Source organism: Cordyceps javanica, chromosome 7 (assembly GCF_051103115.1).
Source record: "Cordyceps javanica chromosome 7, complete sequence".
Taxonomy (NCBI): Eukaryota; Fungi; Ascomycota; class Sordariomycetes; order Hypocreales; family Cordycipitaceae; genus Cordyceps; species Cordyceps javanica.
The window spans coordinates 2,191,306-2,215,363 of NC_139301.1; the positions used below are offsets into that span (position 1 = coordinate 2,191,306).

General features: G+C 55.5%; 10 protein-coding genes across 10 annotated transcripts; 4 read left to right on the forward strand and 6 right to left on the reverse strand.

Annotated features, from left to right (window-relative positions):
* Window positions 1-1,615: 1,615 nt before the first annotated feature.
* V2A60_010152 (uncharacterized protein) lies at window positions 1,616-3,360 on the reverse strand (the record flags this gene model as incomplete). The annotated part of the gene is made up of 3 exons (XM_083261413.1): window positions 1,616-2,886; window positions 2,947-3,032; window positions 3,086-3,360. The coding sequence occupies 3 exons, from the start codon at window positions 3,358-3,360 to the stop codon at window positions 1,616-1,618; spliced, it is 1,632 nt and encodes a 543-aa protein (XP_083117539.1).
* Window positions 3,361-6,045: 2,685 nt separating this feature from the next.
* Window positions 6,046-6,436, reverse strand: V2A60_010153 (uncharacterized protein; the record flags this gene model as incomplete). The annotated part of the gene is made up of 3 exons (XM_083261414.1): window positions 6,046-6,197; window positions 6,290-6,363; window positions 6,432-6,436. The coding sequence occupies 3 exons, from the start codon at window positions 6,434-6,436 to the stop codon at window positions 6,046-6,048; spliced, it is 231 nt and encodes a 76-aa protein (XP_083117540.1).
* Window positions 6,437-7,669: 1,233 nt separating this feature from the next.
* V2A60_010154 (uncharacterized protein) lies at window positions 7,670-8,014 on the reverse strand (the record flags this gene model as incomplete). Its single annotated transcript, XM_083261415.1, has 1 exon — window positions 7,670-8,014. One exon carries the CDS (start codon window positions 8,012-8,014, stop codon window positions 7,670-7,672), a length of 345 nt encoding a protein of 114 aa, XP_083117541.1.
* A 253-nt stretch (window positions 8,015-8,267) lies between these two features.
* Window positions 8,268-8,846, reverse strand: V2A60_010155 (uncharacterized protein; the record flags this gene model as incomplete). Its single annotated transcript, XM_083261416.1, has 3 exons — window positions 8,268-8,270; window positions 8,328-8,716; window positions 8,837-8,846. 3 exons carry the CDS (start codon window positions 8,844-8,846, stop codon window positions 8,268-8,270), a joined length of 402 nt encoding a protein of 133 aa, XP_083117542.1.
* Window positions 8,847-10,293: 1,447 nt separating this feature from the next.
* Window positions 10,294-10,834, forward strand: V2A60_010156 (uncharacterized protein; the record flags this gene model as incomplete). Its single annotated transcript, XM_083261417.1, has 3 exons — window positions 10,294-10,296; window positions 10,369-10,577; window positions 10,633-10,834. 3 exons carry the CDS (start codon window positions 10,294-10,296, stop codon window positions 10,832-10,834), a joined length of 414 nt encoding a protein of 137 aa, XP_083117543.1.
* A 1,106-nt stretch (window positions 10,835-11,940) lies between these two features.
* V2A60_010157 (PQ loop repeat-domain-containing protein) lies at window positions 11,941-13,115 on the forward strand (the record flags this gene model as incomplete). Its single annotated transcript, XM_083261418.1, has 5 exons — window positions 11,941-12,063; window positions 12,132-12,231; window positions 12,313-12,754; window positions 12,807-12,856; window positions 12,907-13,115. The coding sequence occupies 5 exons, from the start codon at window positions 11,941-11,943 to the stop codon at window positions 13,113-13,115; spliced, it is 924 nt and encodes a 307-aa protein (XP_083117544.1).
* A 665-nt stretch (window positions 13,116-13,780) lies between these two features.
* V2A60_010158 (aspartate-semialdehyde dehydrogenase) lies at window positions 13,781-15,090 on the forward strand (the record flags this gene model as incomplete). Its single annotated transcript, XM_083261419.1, has 3 exons — window positions 13,781-14,105; window positions 14,237-14,971; window positions 15,023-15,090. 3 exons carry the CDS (start codon window positions 13,781-13,783, stop codon window positions 15,088-15,090), a joined length of 1,128 nt encoding a protein of 375 aa, XP_083117545.1.
* Window positions 15,091-16,280: 1,190 nt separating this feature from the next.
* V2A60_010159 (uncharacterized protein) lies at window positions 16,281-16,814 on the reverse strand (the record flags this gene model as incomplete). The annotated part of the gene is made up of 2 exons (XM_083261420.1): window positions 16,281-16,377; window positions 16,459-16,814. 2 exons carry the CDS (start codon window positions 16,812-16,814, stop codon window positions 16,281-16,283), a joined length of 453 nt encoding a protein of 150 aa, XP_083117546.1.
* Window positions 16,815-18,116: 1,302 nt separating this feature from the next.
* On the forward strand, window positions 18,117-19,741 carry V2A60_010160 (phosphatidylinositol N-acetylglucosaminyltransferase; the record flags this gene model as incomplete). Its single annotated transcript, XM_083261421.1, has 2 exons — window positions 18,117-18,354; window positions 18,462-19,741. The coding sequence occupies 2 exons, from the start codon at window positions 18,117-18,119 to the stop codon at window positions 19,739-19,741; spliced, it is 1,518 nt and encodes a 505-aa protein (XP_083117547.1).
* A 262-nt stretch (window positions 19,742-20,003) lies between these two features.
* Window positions 20,004-21,947, reverse strand: V2A60_010161 (uncharacterized protein; the record flags this gene model as incomplete). The annotated part of the gene is made up of 1 exon (XM_083261422.1): window positions 20,004-21,947. One exon carries the CDS (start codon window positions 21,945-21,947, stop codon window positions 20,004-20,006), a length of 1,944 nt encoding a protein of 647 aa, XP_083117548.1.
* Between the last annotated feature and the right edge of the window lie 2,111 nt (window positions 21,948-24,058).

The window sequence follows — 24,058 nt, forward strand, 5'->3', positions numbered from 1 at the left end:
CAATATCGCCATCAAGACCCTTCCCCCCCCAACCTGTCGATGGGAAATCTTCTTAGTCGTGCTTTGCTCTTTCTTTCGTTTTCAACTTGAAAATCTCCAAAATCTTCTTTGCAAAAAAAAAAAAAAAACACACAAACGAAAGCATAACAACGACGTCCCCCCCGGCACGGTTTTTACGACTCAATACAAAAATGCACCTTTCATCGTCGACGGCTCTGCTCTTGTGGGCGGCCTCGCTCGCAAGCGCCGGCATCGTCATCACGCCGATTCGCGATAATCAGATTGTCCCCAAGAATTCCGGCGACTGCTTCTTTGGCGTCGTCACGCCCCAGGGCTGCGGGTAAGCTCTCTCTCTCTCTCTCGCCAAAAAAAAAAAAAGACCGTGTCCGTGGGTACACATGGATAGGACCGAGCGTTAAAGAAACTAACTCGTTCAAAAAAGACCCAGAAGAGGTTGACAAACGCCGCTCACATTGAATCAACAAAGATACTCGGAGATACAAGCAAGGAAATGAAAGGGAAGGCGAGCATGCCGGGAGCATGACGTTGGGGGGCACCTGGGAGCATCATGAAAGCGATACATTAATACCATATAGACATTACCCATATTACAATTACATTCCTTTTGCCAACAAAGTCGAGTGCGGCCGCCCTCCCAGGTAGGCCTATTCGCTCTTTGCGATTGTAATTACGTCTTCTCATTGCTTGTGATGCTCCAATGGCAAAAAATCACTCGGAAAAATGGGCGTCTCTGCTGCCTGCTACTACTGTCTTGAAACGTCTCCAGCCCTCACCTGTAAGCTGCCAGCTAAATGCCTCCAATGATGAAAGTGAAACTGGGAGAAAGCCGGCGAAACCAACACCGAGTTTCAGAACCGCCACCGAATAGCTTATGCCACCCTACCTAGCCTACAACAAGACGGCTCATTTATGCTGCGGGAACTTGTTTCCTTGATTATTTCCATTCTTTTCTATGCTCTATGCTTTATTAGGAAATTTACGCAGGAGAGTGACGACAACAAAAAAAAAAACCCCCCGTTGCCGTCGGTGTCGCAATGGATTTCCGTCAATCAAACTCGGTTCACGTCAGTTCCGCTCCCGAAGGAAGAGAAAGCTTTTCCGCACGCCCAACAATGGCACCTAAAGAAAATGAACCGTTTCATTCATGATGAAAAACCTGCTATACATCGAGGAAGGGGATCCCTAAAACCAAAGTCATCCAAGTAGATTAGGCAATCCAAAGCCAACACAAGAGCAGGAAAACCATGAGCCTTTCGAAATACATAAGGAAAACAAGAAAAATGAGAAAGGAAAAAAAAATGTTTTAAAATAAAACAACAAGTGTAGATGTAGAGTAACCAACAAACAACAGCAATTTTCATATGCCCTACGATTCGAACCTTCCACCAACGTAGTAGGCCCTCGCCCTCCCCCTTCTCAGTGTAAGTGAGCTTTGTTCATCGCGAGTCGGGGGCAAAGGAGACAACCACAACAAAAACACACACACGTAGACACACAGAGACTCACACACCGGAAAGGGAAAAAATGATAAAAAAAAAGAAATTGAAAAAATTTCAAGACCGCGAGGCGAATCCGCTAAACTGGAGTTGGTGTGTTACGACAGTTCAGAGATGCACTGGGCCATCTGGGTGTCGCACGCCGAGGCCTCGACGCCCTGGACGGCGCCGGACTGGACGCCGCTCTGGCAGGCCGCGCGCTGCGTCTCGCACGAGCGCTGGACGGCGTCGCCCTTTGTGGTGAAGCTGTTGCCCGCAACGCCAAAGGGGCGGCTCTTGTCGTTGGTCTGGCTAATCTCGGGCGCCGCCACGCCGCCGAGCGCCGCCGCCTTGCTGGCACCACCCCGGCCGCCTGCTCCTCCGGCTCCGGCATTAGCGTTGTTGCCCTGACCTCCAGCGTTAGCATTGCCCTGACCCTGCTGACCGTTGTTGACCTGACCGTTGTTTTGCTGGCCGCCGCGTTGCTGTCCGCCCTGCTGCTGTCCGCCCTGCTGTTGGCCGCCGCGCTGCTGGCCACCCTGCTGCTGACCGGCCTGCTGCTGACCGGCTTGCTGTTGGCCGCCGCGCTGCTGTCCGCCCTGCTGCTGTCCGCCCTGCTGCTGACCGGCTTGCTGTTGGCCGCCGCGCTGCTGGCCACCCTGCTGCTGACCGGCTTGCTGCTGACCGGCTTGCTGCTGTCCAGCTTGCTGCTGTCCAGCTTGCTGTTGGCCGCCGCGTTGCTGTCCACCCTGCTGCTGTCCACCCTGCTGCTGGCCGTTACGGTTACCCTGGCCGTTGTTTTGCTGGCCATTGTTCTGCTGGCCATTGTTCTGCTGGCCGTTGTTCTGCTGGCCGTTGTTCTGCTGGCCGTTGTTCTGCTGACCATTGCGGTTACCGCCGTTGTTGTTGTTATTGTTGTTGTTGCCGTTGCCGCCAACAGTAAAGCGAACACAGTCATCCTGAGCACCACGCTGGGCGACGGGCATGAGGACCGGCTGATGGTTGGCCGAAGACGACATGCTGCACAGGCGGTAGTTGCCAGCGGGGAGACCACCGGTGACCTTGGCCGAGAGAAGACCGCGGCCGTTGCCTGCATCGTTGATACCCTTGAAAAAGGCAAACTTCTGGGGGTCCAGAGGCGCCTGGGGGTTGAGGGTGCGGCCCGTGTCCTGGACGGTGACGTGGGTGTGGCCGATGATGAAGCCGTCCTGGTTGAGGTCCTGGGGCGCCGAGTAGTAGGTGGTGGTGGCATTGGTGAAGGCGCCGGGCGCAAAGTTGATCATCTGCACCTGAATATCAAAGTCTTGCTTGGCAGCAATGTTGTCGCCGTTCTGGGGGTTGACAAAGATGCTCGAGACCATCTTGGTGGTGGCGGGAATGTTGCCCATGGCTTCGCGACAATGTTAAACAAACGTACACTGAAAGTCGAGTACTTGAGTGGATCACTTACGAATACCGTTGCAGGAGCCGCCACGGACCTGGGCGCCATTGGTCAGTGTCTTGCCCTGGCAGAAGTTGATAAAGTTGTTGTTGGAACTGTAAACCATGTCAGTTTTGCCCTTTAAAGATTCGACCTCTTGGTAACATACGTCGCAGAAGCAGCCTGGTCGGCGGAGCCGGGATTATTTCCATTCTGTGCAGAGCCCTGCTGAACGACATTCTGGGAAAGCTGAAGACCGTTGCCGCCGTTGTTACCACCGTTGCCGCCGTTGTTGCCACCCTGCCGGTTACCGCCCTGGCGATTGCCACCCTGGCGGTTCTGACGACGCTCGAGGGCGGAGAGAATAGGAGAGCGACGCGCATCGGCGGCATCGACGACCATGGCTGCGCCCACGAGGGCTGTAATGATGGCTTTGAGCTGCATGTTGAGGAATGTCGTCTAGGCGAAACGATTGACGAAGAAGGACTAGACAAATTATGGTGTTGTATGAAGAAAAGATGAAAGAGAGCGAGCCGCAACAAGTCACAATCTATGGTTCCAGACCGAAGATGATTGCAAACGAGAGTCGATTTGGTGGTGTATTAGTCGCCGAGAGTGTTGAGCGGGCAAAGGAGCGAACGAACGCGGAAGACAAAAGCAGCCCAGCACGCTCAGCAAAGAAGAATAAGGTATACGTCCAGCGGTTGGGGAAGGGGAAAAGGAAAGAGGAAACGGAAACGAGCGCAAGAGTCAAAGGAGAGGGGGAATATCTTTAAAACGTAAAAAAAGAGAGTCGGAGGGAAGAGGGGGGCGGGCCAGAGGGGAATGCCAAGGTCATGCCTTTAAGAACCCTGGCTGCCAGAGGCAACCCCGGTCCTCTGGAAGAGGCGAGAAGAAGAAGGCGAGACTAACAAGGGACGAGACGGAATCTCGGCTCGCTAGCCTGGGTGGTGGCATGGCCTCAGGTTTGCCCCCCCGGGAAGGGGTGTGTGTAGGCAAGTTGATGCATGAGTTTGCAAACCCGGGGAGGGGGGCGGCCAAACCGGCACACACGGCCTCTGGGCCAACAAATCTGTACTGGCCGAAAGGAGGAAGAGCACTCAGCTATTCCTTTGCACAACTCCACGAGGGCAAAACCGGCAGCGGTGGGTACCGCTTGTAGGTTGGGAGGAATCGCAGACAGCTCGTCCGTCATTTGCGTGTAAGTGGTGGGCTCCTCCTTGTCTTGCCGCCACCAACCACCAACCACCAACCGCCACGGGTGCCCTGCTCATCTGCAGGCGATGAGATGGCTCGTGTTTGGGAATTATCAACGCCGTAAAGGCAAAGAAAAGACAGATAAGGAGGGGAGACAGAGACGGAAATTAGGAGGATCGGCACAGTGGCTCCAAACCAGAGGAGTCGCAGCTGTAAAGTGCCTGCACGATGCCATGCATCTTGGGTCCCACGCCTTCGTGACAGGGAATAGCAAGAAAGCTATGACGGGTTCCCCATGGGACATGGTGCTTCCCACTCTTCTTCATCAGTCGCGGGTGCCAAGTGGGCGGGAATGGCGTGCCGACCATCCAAGGACAGACATCCAGCCCTGTACGAAGAAAAGCAACCCACCCACCCACGCTGCAATGCGGCACCGAAATAAGAATGCAAGGTTTACTGAGTACTACTTACTTGGTTGAGGGCCCCCCCCTTTCCAGCCTTGAGAGGCTGCATGAAATTCGAGAAAAAGTGTAAAAAAAAAGAAAAAGAAAAAAGAAAAAAAAAGAAAGGGAAAAAGTAGAGTTCTGAGGTACGGAGTGTCGCAGACGTGCGGCAGCCCCTGGGTGTGGCCGGTCGCCGTCCAATGAGCGACGAGACCGGCCGCCGGAGCGGCTCCACCGGCGGCCGGCCTCTTACACAGGTGAGGCGCGCCGCGAGACAATGTGGGAAGCTCCTGGGCTCCCTACTTGCAAAGTTGCGCCAGACGTTAGAAGAAAACTGGACTGTTTGGGACGTATTGTCGAATTAGAAAATATGTCCAGTTTTATTCAAGGTTTTTTTTTGGTCCTCATATCTCCAACTACGACCTTTTTATTTTTGTCATCTGATTCCTGTAACATCCTATTTCATAACTCGCCGGGTTGCCTCATTCGGGGCAACCCCGGCTGCACACTTAATTCGCTGGCTTGTAAAATAATAAGGGCCCTGACGAACCGATGGTCGGTTATGCTTTGCCCGTCCGTCCATACCACGTCCACCCCCCCATGGTTGAACGCTCAATCGTAACCCTATGCATGTCTCGTCTCAGGTACAACCACTGTAAACCCGACGTATCTGGGGAAGATTGCACTCTACAATCGGAATCGAGCTCAATTTCGACGCCTTCCCGTCTGCTGGGGGAGGCGATGCATATTGTCTTACATCCGGCCAATGTACTTTCTGTGCCGCGAACCCGACGTGGCCGTTCTGTGCCGATGAAAAGTGTCACAGGCTACTTGTACAACGCGCCTGAGGCACATGGCTTGTCGGTTTCGACCGCCATTTCATTAGATTTGCAGATTTGCAGTTACAGCTCAGGTTCGAATTCATTTCTACGAGTTGGCTTCATTTTTTCCCGTTCGGATTGACCGGCATGGTGCCGTCGCGCGGCGCGCCTTTCCCAAAGTCGTCGTCAAAGGCTCCCATTGCCAAGTGCCAAGATTCTGGGCGTCATATCACTCCGAAACAATCCATACCTAAATTCGCAGCAAAAGTGTCTTCTTTCCATTTTGCATCGCTTGCATCTGCACAGGATTTCCCCATACGTGCCTGTGCGTCGTCGTCTGAGCTCGATGACAAGGCACATCCCATCTCCTGGTTCGCCACGTCCGATTTGGAATGGTTTCGTCTCAATTCAAGGCTCGATTCCGATGACGCGTTTCTTGGGGGGATGACTTGAGTACTGCAGTGTAGCATGTTGATGACAATTGATTTCTGGGGCCTTTACAGCGTTCGGTAGATGGGGTCGCATAAACGTCAGTTGCTGTCGCAGATGCTCGATGGTTATAGAATTTCGGGTATTTCTTTTCCCAGTCCACTAAATAATCAGCCCATTTGGCATCCGGCCCATTGAATATTCAACCGGTCAAATATTCGAAACGTGCACAAATCGTATTACAGTTCCAGCTCAGCATCGCCGCCATCCCAACTCTGCGCATTGTACTCCTCGGCAATCTTGTCGAGTAAGACGGCCATCCTATAACCGGCCAGAGCGACTTGCTTCCCAAAATGGGTGCGGCGTCCTCGTAACACTGACCGCTCAGCTCCTGGCCTTGGATGGCTTTGGGGCCTTGTGCAAGTACTTTTTTGCTTGGATGGCGCGACGGTGACATGGTTTCGGAAACGCTGTGCGACTCACCATGCGAACGGATGATGGCGTTGGCCTCGCGCGACCATGCCAGCGCAGTACCACTAGTTTCGGCCAGATCGATACTGTCGAGAGCAGTACGGAGTACGAATTACCGGTGTCCTAAGTAATCAGTGATCACACAATTACAGACACCATGTTCTGATTGGTTGGGATGCCACTTCCACACTGCGTACGCTTTTTGCGGTACAGATGAGCGATGATTGTATGGATACTTATCCCATAGCTGCCTTGTGCCTGTGCAAGAAAAGACAAGCAATGATCGATTGGACGGTGAGCGTGGTATCGGGCGTCGGGTGGGCGGTGCTTTGTGGCGTGGCTTTATTAGATGGCCGAAACTGCCTCTCTTGGTGCATGCGCCACAGACTAGCCAGCCACCTCATCCTGGCGAGGGTCAGGCTTTGCTACGTTCCTGTTCGGGCTCGCCTGGAGCTTGGTCTACCATCCATAGAGAGCTATTTCTGGGCAAGGTGTTGTGGAAATGCCCAGATGCTGCTATGGTCGAGGTAATTTACTCGCTTCTGCAGTCTCCCTGGGTGGTACTGCCGACGCGCTACGGCGCATAATAAGAAACGACCTCTAGGAAATGCGAGGTATTTTTGTGCACAATTCGGCTGGCAAGATACTTTTGCCGTCCCACCATTCGTTGTCGTCTCCACCATTTGCTCGTCAACGAATACCGTGATCAGACGGATATTAGTGCCGACGCTACTCCCTCCAAAGACCTGAATGGCAAACCTATTCAGCTTGGCACGTACTTGGCTTCGCGGGGAGAGTGCCCTGTATGCACTGACCCATTGTTACATTGATGTGCGTATGGATCGAACAGAAAACCAAGCCTTCGCTGACGGCCGTAAGGCAAGAACCGTAATAGTCAGCCCGACTATGGCAAGCATAGCCATGCGCATCGTAACGCTGTTGCGAGTTGGGCTACTTTCTGGGGCTGCTGCTAGTACCACATTTTAGCTGCGTAGCATAACAATAGGACGAGCACATTACCATTCAAGTCTTGTATCAGTTCATCACAGTTAGAGTATGCCCCTTGCCAGCACTTATTAATGATCATGGCGTAAATGCCCAAAGATTTCCCTTGCGAAAATGAGAGGCCCCGGTCTGGATCTGGTCTATGGCCGGTTAATATCTCATAGGCTAAGGAACCAAAGGCATATATGTCGCCCTTGGTTGACAGGGGCGTATAGAAAGGGTTGAACGCAGGGCTCTCAAGAAGCAATGGCGACATATCCAGCGAAGAGCCAGCAAAATCAGCCACCTTTGCGTCCAGCTTGTCATCAACCAAAATATTTGCGCGACGCAAGTCTCCGTGAATGACGCCAGCACCATGGATAAAGCGTAGGGCCACAGCAATTTGCATTATCCAGCGGCGGCGTACATTACGTGCAGCGGCTGGTCGGTGACATCTGTCGTATCGAGGGCGTGCCGGGCTGCATATTCCAGCCGGATGCCATTCTCAACGGTTCCATAGTATTTCAAGAGTCCGCCATGTCCTCCCTGCAGTGCAAATCGTTCATAAATCTGCCGCTCTAGATCAACTTGTAGAGCTCTTTCTGCATCATATGGCTTCTTAATGGCGGTGACTGTTTCCAAAGTGCGGGAATCGAGGACAAGAATGCCACTGACTCCGGCGCTAATAAGGTCATGTATGCCGAATCCGGCTGGCCATTCTATCTCTGAGTGTTTCACAATGTTGTCGGCCATGGCGTCAGTTTCGGCGTGTTGGCATCCACAATGGATTTTTCGCGACTCAGAGGACCTGAAGGAACGAATTGCTGAAGGAGAATGATGAAGGAGAATGATGAAGGAGAACGAGTGTCTGGGGGGGAACCAGGGTTTCCGAAAGAATGATGTCCCCCTTTCACGCTCGCCGCCGAGCTTCTCTCCAGCCACCTCAGCCACAGTGCCTTCCGCCACGCACAGTATGGTTTTCGCACTAAAGACACAGTGTGGGGATTTACTAATAACACAGTGTGTGTAGACTCATTGATCGGTGTAGTAGGACAGCGGTACGGACACTGCTCTCGACAGAGGTATCCTTGACCCAAGAGTTGCGTCGCCCAGCGCGCTTCGCTAGCGGGTACGGCTTGCCGCGCAGGCCACCCAGCCACTTTTCCAAGATGGAGCTGTCCCATACATGGTGGAGGTGGATGCCGTTGCCGCCCCGGAACACGTCATCCTTGTGCAACGGCCTGCGCGCCGCGCCACGGGGGCAGGGTACGGTCGTAGTAGCGCCTGCTCGGTCTAGTTCGTGAGCGAGGACACGACGCATCCACTCTGTGAACTTGCCCCATTTCGGGTAGCGGATGGAGTCGGCACAGCTTGCTACGGAAGCGAGGCAGTCGTCGTCAGTGCGCTTGAGTATCTCGTTCGGATGCGCCTCGGTGGAGTTGGCGATGAAGTTGCCTGCGATGTAAGCGGTGATGATGTGAATGTCGGGCAGAGATTGACTTGGAAATCGTGTAGGATAACGCGATGCAGCAGAACCGGGCAGCGACTTGGTTTAGTCGGGGTCATCGGGCACACTTCCGGACATGACGAGAGACCGCCCGGGAAATATAGCCGCTTCGCATTCATACATTTAAGATTCGGGCAGAGATTTATGCTCATTTTTTTCCTTCCTTGATTCAAAAGATGCGTTACTAGTAGTCGAGGTCTTTTGGGCGTAGCAGGGCCTAGTGCTCCCCATGCCGAGTACGGCTTTCAAGACGATGCAGCGGTGATTTGGTTGCCTCGCAAAATGACCTTGACAATTAAACGAATTAAATGCACACGAATCAATCAGTATTAATCATTTTGAATTATCGTACCCCGCCCAAGCCGCCCAAGCCTCACCTTTTGCTGCGCCGCCTCGTTCTTCAGCCGCAGTCGCAGCTCCCCATGGCCTCCCAGTTCTTGTCCATCACTATCTACGTGTAAGTCATACTGCGTTCATTCCGCGACTAACTATGCGGTTATTGAAGTGTACAATGCTGGCAACTACAGCTTTACTCAAGATCCATCCTCTGATACGGTCCCGCCCTACGCCATTCTTTTCCATACCTGGGGGCCAGAAGAAATTATATTCCCAGATATCACGAGCTCTGGAAATTAGAGACAGAATGAAGACTACCAAAAGCTTCAGTTCTGTACCGAACAATCAAAGCAGCATGCACTACTGCTGGATTAGGTGATTGCATAGGATCAACAACTACAGCATTTTTGGGTGGACACTTGCTGTATCGACAAGTCCAATTCCATACAGTTGCAAACGGCCATAAACAGCATGTTCCGATGGTACTGCAATGTAACTCGACGCTATATGTACATGGAAGATGTTTCAAGAGCTGACAAGTCTGATGAAGAAGGAAAGGACCTTTGCAGGTCATCGTTCCAAGCAAGCAGATGGCTCACGCGTGGCTGGACGCTTCAGAAACTTATTGTCCCGAAAGTAGTAGATTTTGACTCAAAAGATGCGGTCTTTCTAGGAGACAGAGAATCTCTCTAGAGACCATGATTCGTGATATTGCGGGACTGCCGGCAAAAGCGTTGCGCGGCACCTCACTGTCTGAATTTACTGTCTCTGAGCGTGAATCATCGGCAAGAAATCGCCAGACCAAGTATGGGCTCAAAAACGACTACGAGAAGAAGTAGAAAGACTCTCACGGTCAGCGCAGGCCGGTAATTAGGAGATAACCTGACCGCATTAGGTACAGCCATGTGTGTCCCCGATATGGTGCGACTTTACTTGTTCAAAGAAAAGCTGGATCAGGCTGAAAAGCTTCTTCGGAAAGCTCTGGATGGGCTTGGGGCAGGTAAGGGCAAGGGATTCCAGATTTCCCTTAACGTACTGATGGATCTGGGCAATCTGTACAAGGTGCAAGTGCAGCTGCCAGAAGCCGAAAGGATATTAAGCACTTCTCCGCCAAGCGGGCATTTGTTTCGCTCAAGGCCGAACGGAGGAAGCAAAGAAGATATACTTTGGGGCGCTGTAAGATGCCGAAATGGTATGAGGTCCCGATCATGTAAATACGATATTTGTCGTTGCGAGCCTCGGGCACCTGCTGCACTACAAGCAGATTGACTATCAAGGTGCAGAAAGTATTTGCGGGCGCGCCATCGACGCCTGGGGTGCGGTCTACGGGTCGAACCACGGAGAGAAGCCGGTGCTAGTGTCGAGCCCGGGTGCCGTGTGCATGACGCAGGGAAGGCTGAGCGAGGCTGAAAAGCTGCTCGTGAAGGCACTGCGCGGCTACGAGGAAGTGATTGCGCCCATGCAGTCGGCGCGGTTCCGGCCCGCGCTCTGCATCATGGATAGCACGGGCCATCTGAGGCAGAGGCAGGGCCGTCTTCAGGAGGGCGCGGGAGTACTATCAGCCCGCGCTCGACGCTTACCGCGCGATTCTCGGACCAGAGAATGCCACGGTTCAGGGGCTGCAGGAGGGTCTGCGTCATCTGAATCGGCTGATGCTGGAGGCGGGGAGCGACCAGGGCTCGGCGATTTTGTATGAAGAGAGCGCAAAGGATGAAGAAGAAGACCGATGAGGAGGACAGACAGGCCTGAGTTCTTTGACGGGCATCGTGCGCGCGTCACATAACGAAGCGCTGGCAAGGCGCAGACAACGTCGACTCTCGCATGCTATACCCGGAGCCGACATCGAGTAGGAGGGCCTCGCTTGTGGGGTTAAGCATAGAGTGAAATATGCCATCAGGTCGTCTTGAGAAACAGGGTAAAAAGACTGGACTTGTGGAAACAGAGAGTCGTGATTCTGCTTTTTAGATTCCAATGACCAAATATTCACGGCACAGACGCCACAGCAGCTGGCGATGCGGATGAGACACGGTCAAATATAGCGACTCGGCCCTAATTTTGCCGCCAGAATATTGAAAGAATTGTAGGATGATTGTCCTCGTGAGATCTCCATGTAGATTAGCCCATCGTCATCATCATTGGCGGCTATCGGGGACCCCAGTCTGGAGGTAGATATATGTTGCGTCATGCAGCTGTGGCAGGGAATGATAGTCGCGATAAAATTTTCTTCGAGAGCTCTCCATCTGGCTTAGCCCGCTGCCGTCCTGTAGGTACATGTCGCAGATGGCGCAGATGTGCGGCTGCAGGATGCAAGATGACGGGTGACTCTACATATATATGCCTGTCGCCTGTGCTGTCATTAGGCATAAAAAAATGACTGTGGCGCTCCCCTCGAGGCTCAAGCCACCCGAGCCACCCCACACTCCCCCCCCCCCCTCTCCCCGAAGCCGGCAGTCTTAGTGACAAGCCAACAAGCTGAATCATACCCAATCGTCCAATGGGAGTGTCGGCTTTTCCGAATCTGCCCCGTGCAGCGATAAGAACCGGGGATCCATATGACTACAGCGCCTGGCCGCCCGCCAAACCTGTCTCGTGGACGCCGAGCGACCTGACCGCCCAGTAGCCAATTCTTGTTCCTACAAATACTCGGAATTGTTTCAATCGTCTGCTGCGGCGGGCTCTGCTACCTGTTTTTTGAGAAGGAAAGGAAAGAAACAGACAGTCTTCTTCTTTGTCGTACTTGTCTCGGAACCAACAGGCTGCAGCTGTCGCCAACTCGACCCGTGTGCATCGTGCGCTGCAGATCTACATTTCTTTTCTTCTCCGCAGGCCTCCAGCGATGGCCTTTTCTCTCGGGGCCCTGGCTGCCGTCGCCGCGCCGCACGACAACGGGATGCCGCTGCTTGAAGCCATTTCGGGCATTTTTGGCAGCATCAGCATGGCCTCCTGGATCTGTCTCATGGTACGACCTGCTTTGGTCGCCTCCCCGACCACAACGACGAACGAACCTCGATGCTGACCCAAAGCTAGCTGCCGCAAATGTTTGCCAACTACAAGGCCAAGAGTGCCGACGGCATCAGCATGGCCTTTTTGGTCGTCTGGATGCTCGGCGACATTACCAATCTTTTGGGTGCGTTTTCTTTCTTTTTTTTGCATCTTCCGCGCGCCCCTCTCCAACCGCATCTCGCTAACCTTCGACGTCGGCAAACAGGCGCATTCTTCACCCACCTCGCCCCGACGGCCATTGCCCTTGCCTGCTACTTTTGCGTCGCCGACTGCGTCCTCATCACGCAGTGCCTCTACTACAACAACCTCAACCGCCGCAAGGCCGCCCGCACCGCCGCCCGCGCCTACGCGACCGAGGACTCGCCGCTGCTTGGCCGCCGTCAGAGCGAGTCGTCGCGTCGCCAGAGCCACTCGTCCCAGACCAAGACGCCCATTGGCGACGACGTCCTCGACACGAAGCCCTGGGTGCAGAACCTTGTCAGCTTGGTGGCTGTCTACGTCATTGGCTTCCTGGGGTGGTTCATTTCCTACAAGGCTGGTGCGTGGAAATCGGATCCCGCACCGCCCTCGGACCCCGCCGACGGGAGAACGACGCTCGAGTTTATTGGCTTGATTTTGGGTTATGCCAGTGCTTTTTTCTATCTCACGTGAGGAATTTTTCTGACCAAGACTCAAATCAGTGCCGCTAACAATTTGCAGCGCTCGTGTACCTCAAATCATCAAAAACTACCGCGAAAAGTCATGCGAGGGTAGGCTTCCGCGCTCCCCACCGCTCTTGCTACAAGGCTAACCGTCGCAGGTCTCGCTCTGCTCTTCTTCCTCCTTTCGCTGACCGGAAACGCGACCTACGGCATCAGCCTGGTCGCCTACTCGCAGGACAAAAAGTACCTGCTCAATGCCGTACCCTGGCTGCTTGGCTCGCTCGGCACGATTTTCGAAGATTCCCTCATCTTTGTTCAGTTCCACATTTACGCCAACAGTGCGCGCGTCGCCAATTCTTCGGTATAAAGTAGCGGAGGGTTCTTTTTTGTATGCTGCGTTTAGCCGCGGACTCGGCTTGAACAGTGGAATGGTGGCTATGTGACTTTTTCATCGTCGGATCTGCATGCAAACGGCGTTATCTATACTCTGCCGGGGGGGCAAGTCCTGCTTTACCGGCTATCTGAGCTTTTCTCTTGTTTACATAATGTATCAGGATTTATGACGTTGCGGTAGCATCCTACGGGAATGCCGTTGAAATTTATGAATTGATTCTTCTCTCATCATCTCTTGATGGCTACGTGTGATGCAGAGGGAGTTGGAGCGCGCCGGTTGTTGATAAGGCAGAGTGGAGCCCCAAGATTCGCTGGCGGCGAGCGCTCCGATGGCGGGGCAGCAGGGTGCTTTATGGCGGGGCATGTGCTTTGCCCATGAGTCTTGACCAAAATATTTCGCAGACGACATATCCATCCGTCTGTACCCATCCAGGTCTCTTGCATGGTTTTTGAGCGCCGAGTACAATCTACAGCTCCCTTTCAGTCTACCTCCGTCGCGATGGCTACGCAACTACCTCCAAAGAAGTGCGGTACGTCTTCCTTCCTGCCCGGTCTCGCCACTCCGCCTCCGTTTCCGTCCGCAAAATTTACCTCGTCCGCGAAATCTCTCTCTCTCTCTCGCCCATTTTCACGGCCGAGATGCGAAAAAAGTGGAAGCAACCCATGTGCTCTGAGCTGACCTTGCGCGCGCGCGGCGCGTTGAAAACAGGTGTCCTCGGCGCCACTGGCTCCGTCGGCCAGCGCTTCATCCTACTTCTTGCCCAGCACCCCTCCCTCGTCCTGCACGCCATCGGCGCCTCGTCGCGGTCCGCCGGCAAGTCCTACAAGGACGCCGTCCGCTGGAAGCAGGCCTCGCCCATGGGCAAGGTCGCCGACATGGTGGTTCGCGAGTGCAAGGCTAGCGAGTTTGCCGACTGCGATGTTGTCTTTTCCGGCCTCGACTCTGACGTGGCCGGTGATATCGGTTTGTTGCCTCTTTCCCTCCTTTTGCCCTTTTTCCCTCTGCTACTCATATTCATGCTTTCTGGTGCTTCTTTTGTCCTTTTCCGTCGCCGCTACTGTGTTCCGTCCGAAATTACTGACTGCTGCTGCCAGAGATGGAGTTCCTAAAGGCCGAAATTCCAGTCTTCTCCAACGCCAAAAACTACCGTCGCGATCCTCTCGTCCCTCTCGTCGTGCCGACCGTCAATCTCCCCCACCTCGACCTCATCCCGCACCAGCGATCTGTGCACAACCTCTCCAAGGGGTTCCTGGTGTGTAATTCCAACTGCGCTGTCATTGGTCTCGTGATCCCGTTTGCCGCGCTGCAGGCCGCGTTCGGCCCCATCGACATTGTCAGCATCGTCACGCTTCAGGCCGTATCCGGTGCTGGCTACCCAGGAGTTTCATCGATGGACATGCTGGACAACGTCGTGCCATTTATCCAGGGTGAGGAGGACAAGCTCGAGACGGAGGCGCGCAAGATTCTCGGCAGCCTGGACGCCGCCAAGACGGCGTTTGTGGAGCAGGACGGCCTCAGAGTCTCGGCGGCGTGCAACCGCGTGCCGGTCCTGGACGGTCACACGGCGTGCGTCAGCTTAAAGTTCAAGAACCAGCCCGCGCCGTCGGCCGAGGCGGTCAAGAAGGCACTGCGCGAGTATACCTGCGAGGCGCAGGCGCTGGGCTGCCCGTCGGCACCGGAGCCAGCGATTATGGTGTTTGAGGACGCGGACCGCCCGCAGCCCCGTCTGGATCGTGATCTGGGCAACGGGTATACTGTCAGCGTAGGCCGCGTGCGTGAGGACGAGAGCGGCATATTTGATCTCAAGTTTGTTGCTCTCAGCCACAACAGTAAGTATCGCATTCACAAGCCGTGTGAGAGTTGCGCTAACCGGTACTTAGCCGTCATTGGAGCTGCTGGCTCGTCTATCCTCAATGCCGAGGCCGCTATCCTCAAGGGCTACATCTGAGCGCTGCGAGGTTACTATTCACACAAGATATACAGTATATAGAATGCACTGCACAAACAGTGTCGTTTACAAAAGTCAATTCATTGTTATACACGGGAGTCTGATGCATATGTGCCGTAAGTCTCAGCAGGCCTACCTGGCCCTGTGGGCGCAGCCCCATGCTGCGGATGTCTCTATACAACGGGTCCAGATTGACCATTTGTAATTTACGGTTGACACCTCATCCACTCGTCTATTCATGCAACGTGTCTTTGCTACTGGTGCCTTCCTCACTGCCAGACATGTCAAACTCCCCGCCGATACTCCCCAAAAACTCGCCCAAGGGGGCTTGATGGAGTTTTGCTGCAAAGCAAGGGCTTGCTGGCGGATGCCGCGGGTGAGGCAGGCGTAGTACGGGGTCGCGACGGTGCGCGAGCAGAGCCAATGTCGCCAGAGCTCTGCGGCCTTGTTGAGGTCGACATATGATCTGACGAAAGTCTGTCTTGAAACAAATTAATCAAGATGCCAGGTGTTGCGTTTGATCTTGTGTCTGGGTCTCTCTTTTCGAACCTGTATGGTCCATCCCATTTCTCCTTGTGATATTGGCGGTTTGCCCTCCTCGTCAATGGGACAAACGCCGTCTTTCTGCAGCTGCTCTCGTTTAATTGGTGGAGCGAAGCATACTGCCGATGCAATTGATCGTCATTTGCGTCGTACAATGGCAAATGTCTCTATAGTTGACGGCATGCGCTGATAAACCGTCGTTGGGTGGATGCGTACCCAAGACATGCAGATGTGGTGAAGCAGGGGACTGTCGTTGTTGCGTGCATCAGGGTCATCCTGTCACTCTGCGCGCGTGCTGTTGGCAAACTTGCGCCAAGACTGTGGCCACGAATTTGCACGAGATTAGAATCAAATGACCAAACATTACGGAGTCAACAATTTAGCACAAGTAAACTGTCTATCGTCTGTTGCTCCTCAAACGCCGTCCATTGTAATTACTACCTACCACCGACATCCCTGCTTAACATAAGTCGACGCAAAAAGTCTAGAAAACAGCCCAAAAATGCAAATCCCTTGTCCGTAAAAGTCCGAGAGGACAAAAAGGTCTAAAACAGAGAAAAATCTCAAATGTAAAAAAAAGTCTAATAATAAAGAAGTCTTTGGGGGTATCTTGCTCGCTGCAAATGACCATTCAGGTGGCGCGACAATCAGATCAAGTCGCCCGTCTTTGCATCGGCAGGGGGCATGCCTGCTTCTATTAGACTAGCATCTCGCGTATGAGGTGCCTTATCTACCTCGAATAACCTATCAAGCAATGTTAGTTTGGAGAGACGATGACGAGGCGGAGGCACCAAGGGAACTTGCGATAGAACAGACTCGACGAACAGGGCGAGGGCGATCCAGACTGTGCAAAACAGTACTGCGGACTTGATGCAGGAATACAGACTGTTCAAATTCAGGTTTTCGAAGAATCTTGTTCCGTGCGCATCCTCGCTGCACTCGACCTCGCTTCCCAAGGGAGGCTTGTCGCCGCACTTCCAGGTGACGGCGTCTCCGTCTGTCGGGTCGGCAACGGCGTGAACGGCCGAGAAGACGGCCTGGCCGACAAGGTTCTGGGAATCGGCGGCATCGAAGCCCGAGACACTGCCGTCGTCGTCTCTCCAGCCCTTGATGATGCGCGGGCGGGTGGGAGTGGCCGTTGCAGCGACGGCAAGGCACGTAACCATGACAGAGGCTCTCATGTTGGGCAGGTGAAGGGAAGGGGCCACCAGGAACGACGATCCTCAGTGTCGATCTTGTTGAAATTTTTCTCGTTTGGATAGTGAACGGTAGATTCCAAGCAATCGTGTTTAGTTTTTTTTTCTTTGTCAATCTCTCGAAACAAGTTGAGAGCAAGGGGGGGGAGGGAGTATTATATGCGGTGGGCCAAAGGTCAAGGCTCGAGATCAAAGAAAGGCACGCGACATAGTGGTGGTCTGTGGGGAATCAAAAAAGTTATTCGCAGTAACGGTGCTATCTCTTTATAGCATCTTTGTAAGGAGCAAAGACCAGGATGGCTTCGAATGGGCGTTGGCAGTGGCGGCATATGTGTGAGTTGAGTAGTTGCCTTGGACCTTATATAGATCTCCAGAAGCGTTTGCGGCAAGGCGGCATCATGGTGGGGGGAAAGGGACGTCACAGAAACGTTGAAGCATAAACAAGAGTGGCGTCGAAAACTGTTCTCTTTTGCCGGCGCAACATGCGAGCGTGTTGGCCCTGGGCTTTGCTGAGGCTATTGTCTCATGACGAAGAGCATGTATGCTTGCGCAGGGACTACTTACAGCAGTCAGGGCTCGAGTTATCAACCAGGGGGGGTTCCGGTTCTGCCAGTTCTGTTCTCTATTTTTTTTAGTACCATGCGCGCCCGCCCACATACTCAGATCAATGCCATGTTGTTGGAAATGACTCGAAAAATCACGCGTTTTCCACCGATTCATAAAACACACGCCCCCTTTTGGAAAAGTGATCTTATCCTCCTGCGGAAGATCGCCTGGCGAGTTCCGACTTGTGCTGGGCCAGCGCGCTCTCCACTTGTTGCTGAATCGCCATTGCCATGCGGCCCATGCCCGGCCTTTTTTGTATCAGAATCGGGGAGACAAAACCCACACTTGGCAACCTTTTTTTGCGTGCCCAGTAGCCAGCATCGAAGCTCTCAGTGCTCAGCCACCATCAAGGGCCGTCCCCCTCCCCGCCAGGCAGCTAAAAAGCATCCGAGCTCGGCCTCTGAATATCTTATACCGACTTTTCAGTTGACCAAACATTCGCTTTCCACGCTTTCCACGGGGGGCTTTGGCGCCAACGACTCTGCTCGCCCCCCTCCCCTTCTCCCCCCTCCCCACCGGACCGGTCACCGACCCCTGGACAAGACCCCCAAACGTTGCGGAAATCCAGATCGAGACATACGATAACATAGCCTTCTTCCATGCGATTGCGAAAAAAAAATAGCATTTTACTAGTCTCAGGACAGAGAGGGGTCACTGCCCAGCGAGAGCCGCCCTGCGACCATGCCGTCGCCAACAGATGACGAGATCCCTTTCCCGCCGCTGAGCAGCCGCCATCGCTCCCACCTCTCGCCCAGCGATGCGTGCGTCTCGCCCCCGCGCCGGTACGACGGCAACGGCGGCGGCGGCGGTGATGGTGCGGCTGACTCTACAATGCGTCGTCGGCGCCTCAGCGGCCAGCGCAGCGGCAGCCGGCGGCGGAAGCGGACGTGGAAGAAGCTCATGTGGGTGAAGCAGTCATGTATGCTCAACAGCCCTCCTCGGGAAGACAGTCGTGTTTCGGCCTCTTTCCTTTTCTTTTTTTCTTTCTCTTCTTGTATTTCTTTGCTAATCAAAAGACTGGATCAGACCCCGACAACTACACCGACCAGGCCACGTTCCTCGAAAACCTCCAGCGCAACCCGCGCCTCAAGCCGTACGACTTTTGGCCGCTCGTCGCCGACTCGACCGTCATCCTGCAGCACGTCTGCTCCGTCATCATATTCATCGTCAGCTTCGTCGCCATCTTCCACTCGCGCGTCTCGCCCGTCTCCGTCGTGAGCTGGAGCTCCGTCGGCACCTTTCTCGGCTGGATCCTGTGGGAGCGCTGGGTCGCCGAGGAGGAGGACCTCGAGGAGGAGCAGCTGCTGAACCTAAGCCTGAACCCGTCCGGCGCGTCCTCCTCCCCCGCCGTCCCCGCCGCCGTGGCCGCTGCCTCTTCCGTCTCCTCTCCCGCCTCCACGACGACTGCGACCTCGGCCGTGACGAGACCGACGGCGCCGGCCACGCGCCGCAGGACCCGCGCGGGCAGCTTGCGTAGGCCCGTGCTGCCCATCGTGCCCCCAGCCCCGGCCGGCTCGTCAGCCGTGGATGTCACCAAAAGCCAGAGCGGCGACCAGCTCGCGCCGCCGAGACGCCCGCCGCTGCGCAGCGCGACAGACTCCGTCTCGGAGCCTCGTGTCGACGCCTACCCCGCCAGCCTGTCCGAGGAGAGCCGCGTCGTGCAGCGCCTCAGCACCATCAAGTCGGCCATCCTCATCTACTGGACGCTCCTCGGCCTCAGCCCGATCCTCAAGTCGCTCACCAAGTCGACGTCGCGCGACAGCATCTGGGCCATGTCATTCTGGCTGCTGGCCATCAACATCTTCTTCTTTGACTACTCGGGCGGCGTGGGCGCCAAGTTCCCGGCGTCGCTGTCCACCAACGCCGCGCTCATGGCCTCGACGGTGCTCGCCAGCCGCCTGCCCGACACGACGCAGGTCTTCTCGCTCACCCTCTTCAGCATCCAGGTGTTTGGCCTGTTCCCCGTCTTCCGGCGGCACGTGCGCCACCGCTCGTGGAAGTACCACGTCCTGCTGAGCGTGCTGCTCGTGCTCGGCGCGGGATTCGGCGTCGGCATGGTCCTCCGCGACGGTGTCGTCCTCCGCGACGGCGTCGTCCTGCCCGGCGGAGGCGACGGTGGCGGCGGCGGCGGCGCCTGGCCCTGGAAGCGCGGCGTCGCCGGCATGGTCGTGAGCCTGCTGATGGCCGCGCTGGCCACCGGCGGGTGCAGCTGGTGGCTGATTGGGCTGCAAAAGTACAAGAACGAGATTCGAGGCCCGTGGGACCCGGCCAGACCCATCATCATGAGCAGGCCTCGGTGGGATTGAGGATGAGGCCCCCTTGTATAGATATCAATATCATGTAATAATAACGCGCGCGCAACAAACAAAGGAACACACTACACAGTACAGTGTAATCAGTAATGCCTAGTTCATCATTCATCTACGCTTCTGCCTCCTTCTACATGCCATGCCCACTTGACACTCTCATTCGTTTTACTGCACTTTTTGCCTCGTTGTGCACGCATGCCCATCTAATCCACTGTCATGCCGTCTACGCTTGCCCTCTCCCTTTCCCCTTTCCAATCACCTACGCATCCTCAATGTCGAGCACCCACATCTTCTTGTCCAGCACCAGCTCGTGTCGGATGCGGACGCGCCACGGGAAGCCGGCCTCGTCGAGGCCGCCGCGCAGGCGGTCGCCGCGGAAGAGGTAGTCGCTGCGCGGGACGGCCATCCACGAGGGGTGCAGCATGGCCTCTGGCGAGCCGTGCGGCACGGACGCGGGCGCGCCGGGGCTGGAGAGCATGCCGCCGTACTGGGCCACGGGGTTGAAGTCGCCGTCAAAGCCCACCTTGAGCGCGTAGCTGCGCGTCGGCGTCCGCAGCCACATGGCGGCCACGGTGCCGCCGCCCCCGGCCGGCAGCGTCACCACGCGCGTCCGGTCGTCCCACGCGCGCCCGCCCGGCGCCACGTGCACCTCGGATAGCGGGTACGTCGGGTCCGTCGGGTCCGGCACCGTGATGACCCGGATCGGCAGCGTGCGGATGTAGAAGCCGTAGACTTCTCTGGGGGCGGCGGCGGCGGTGGCTTTCCTGGTGGCAGGGACGGCGGCAGCAGCAGTAGTACTTGTTGTGCTGCTACTGTCCCTTGGACGGATGGGGACGGTTGACGTGCTGCCGGTGGCTACCGGCGCCGGGGAAGGAGAAGAAGCAGTGCCAGGAGCAGCAGGACCCGGGGGCACCCACTTGCTCCGTACCCGGGAGGGCTCCGTGTCCCGCTGGCGGACGTAGATCTTGCGGTACTTGGCCGTCGGGGCCAGGTTCCGCGTAAAGGCCTGCAGCGACCTGCTCGGCTGCCGCTGATGGCCGTCGCCGTCGTCGTCGTCGTCGCGGAACCGTACGCGCGCGTACTGCCCCTGCTCGCCGGGCAGCATGCGCAGGAAGATGCCCACGCGGCCGTCATCATCGCCCTCACGCTCGCAGTCGAGCGCCGCCAGGAACGTCTCCGGACCCCACGGGACCGTGGCCATCTCGACCGCGAGGCCGCGGTTCGTCATGCTGTACGGCTGCTGGTTCCAGCGCTGGCGGGCGGCGACGATGTCGGCGCAGGCGGCAAAGTCGGCCGGGGAGCTCGCCAGCAACCCGGGCAACTGCTGCTCATCATCATCATCATCGTTATTATCGTCATTGCCCTCGGCTTCGTCCGAGGCACCGCTGCCATCGGCAGCAGCAGCAGTAGCAGCAGAAGAAGAAGAGGCAGAAGAAGCGCCCCACGCAAACAGCGACTGGTCGTCCGAGGCCTTCATAATCTCCTCCTGCAGCCGGCGAAAGGCGCGGGCGCCGCCCTCGCCGTACAGCATGGGCATGTTGACGCCAAAGAGGCCGAGGAGGCTGTAGGCGCGGTCCTCGGGGCGGGTGGTGGTGCGGCTCGCGGCCCAGGCCATGCGCTGCGCGACGCTGCGCTCGGCGAGGGTGGCCTCGCCGCGGAGGACGGCGGCGTCGATGCGCGCGGCGCGCGCGACGCGCCCCGTGAGCGGCGCCTCGTCGCGGGTGCCGAGGCGCTCCCAGGCGGCGTCGTAGAAGACGACGTGCGCCGGCGCGATGAGCTCCTGCAGGGTCCAGCCGCGGGTGAACCAGGCGCTGGCTTCAAAGGCGGCGGCGGCGGCGGCGGCGGAGGAGGAGGAGAAGGAGGAGACGCCGCCGCCGGCGGGCACGTCGGACAGGAAGGCGTAGCAGAGGGCCGACTCGCGGTACCAGGCGTACATGGAGTTGATGGCCTCGTTGAGCTCGGCCGACGACGTCTTGTCGATGCAGCACGTGTCGACCCAGGCCCAGGCGAGGCCGTCCCGGACGGCCTGCGCGCAGCACTGCCGGATCTTGGCGTAGCCGGCCTTGGAGGCGGCCCGGCCCGACTGCAGGTCCTGGAAGGACACCTCGTCGTCGAGCCAGCGGTGGGAGAGGATGGCGTACTCGGGGACGGCGCTGCCAAAGAATTCCTCCAGCGTGAGGGTGGATGTGTTGAGCAGTCTCATATTTTTTTGGTGTGCGTTCGTTTTGCTATATACTTTGCTTCCCAAAAAAGGCGAGAAGAGCTTTGAGTGCCGTTTCTGCAGAGAGCTGGTCAGCAGAAGGAGCGATTTGCGGACAATGAATAGAACGGCTCGGCTGTACGGATATAGAGAGGATTTTGAGCACGTCTGCCATTCATTGCCCGTTTCTTGGCCACGGCTCTGCTTACTTGCCTGATGGGTAAACCGTAAACCCATGGCTTCAGCTGTCGCGTGCCAAATGGGATGAAATCCATTTTATTATGGGAATGTCATTCAGCTGCGGGTGCCATTTTTGCTTCAGCCGCACATGGAAGGCGTCAAAGAGAATAAAAAAACGGTCAAATTGCGTGAAAGAAGCCGGGTGGCTCGGGACAACGACAAACCCAAAGTGAGGCCATCGCGAATTGGTCTAGAGGCAGTTGTGCTGATGGTAACACCAGATGTGATGGAGATTGCATCTACATTTGAACGGCTCACATGCACAGGGCGGGCGACCAGTTGCGGAGTATGGTTGAGACGGACAAGAAGAAGAAAAATCAAGCAAAATTGGCAATCTCCAGCTGCCGGTAACCCTGGTTCGCGTGGTTGTAGCTTATTATGACGGAGCCACACCCGGCCGCGCCCCTGCTCCGACAAAGATCAGCGTAAGGCGTGCGTTCTTTTTGGCGGGAATTTTCGTCCATTTTTTTTTTTTCCTTCTGAGCCATCAGCCATTACAGGGCGCTTGGCGTGATTTGGCAGGTTGGCAGGGAGGGCGAGCTATGCGAGCCGGGCCAGGTCGGCCAAATGGTCTACTTGCCCTAGCGCACCCGGTTTCACGCTTGTCGATCGTGGCAGGCTCGGTGATGGGACCAGTCAATGAAGAAGTGCGGCGCAGGCATGTGAGTGCTGTTCGTGTTTTACGAGCAAACGCCACGGCGGCAAGACGATGAGCGGTGCAGATAATCTGTGGTCGAAAAGAAAAGAAAAGAAAAGAAAAAGGCCAGCACAGTACTCCGTACAGATTAGTACTCACAAGCATGGACGACTGGGCGCGTGCAGGCGTGTACATGAGACGCCTCTGTGGCCGGTTGTAATGGCCGTTGGCCAGTCAGACCGTACTAATATTTGGGAAACAATACTTGAACTACTGAGTAGCTACTAATAAAAGTAGGGCGCTCGTATTTTGAGACTGCCACGTCGAGATGCTTTCATTCTTGCGTAGGTGAAACTACACGCCACGTGTTTCGGTCAGATTTCCACACATGAGACTATGCTAATGGAGCTATTTGCACCACTACAGGACAATAACAAGACAGCAGCAGCAGCAGCAGCAGCAGCAGCGATAGCGGCAAAGTTCATTTTATATTCTAGAGGCAACAGGGCAGGATAACAGGGAGCGAGAACCAAAACGCCAGAGCTGCAGTTGTAAGGTGTGTTACAGCACAGGTTGCTTTAGTCAAGTCGATTGAAACTTTTGAATTATGAGACAAATAAGTAAAGAGTACTCAGCAGAGCGAGGTCAAGGGCAAGCAGTCGCTCCTGGGCAGGAGGCATCTTGACACTGGAACCGACAAGTATATTGTGATGAGGAAATAGACATGAGCCAAGAAGTAAGTAATATTTGGAGAGTATCAGTATACGGACATGGACTCCTTGCATAGGTAAGAGCGTCGTGTGTTCTACCAGTAAGTAACTTCTCCATGGCAGGGAGGCGACCGAGCCGGATTCAGCAGTCGTGGTCAAAAGGGGACAAACAAGGTTCCCTGAGGATGAGTACCTGGGCATCTAGGCTGGTGCAACTGGGCCAAAAACGGCAGGCTCGTTTGCGGTAGTTGGCTAGTGAAATGAAAAGTCTCATTGGCCGCAGTCTGACAATGAGGGATGTGAACCCGGGCGTGGTGATCTACGGTGCGCTAGGGTGTGCTAGATGGTGGTGGCGTGGTTGCCGTGTGCAGCAGCATTTTTGTTGTCTGAAACAAGATGATGGTGTGTGTGTGTATACAATTACGAGTGTAGAGATTATATCTGTGTGTAGATTATGTGCGTACAGATTATGTGAGTGTGGAATATAGGCGAGAATGGCCATGGCGAACAAGACATTGCACCACATG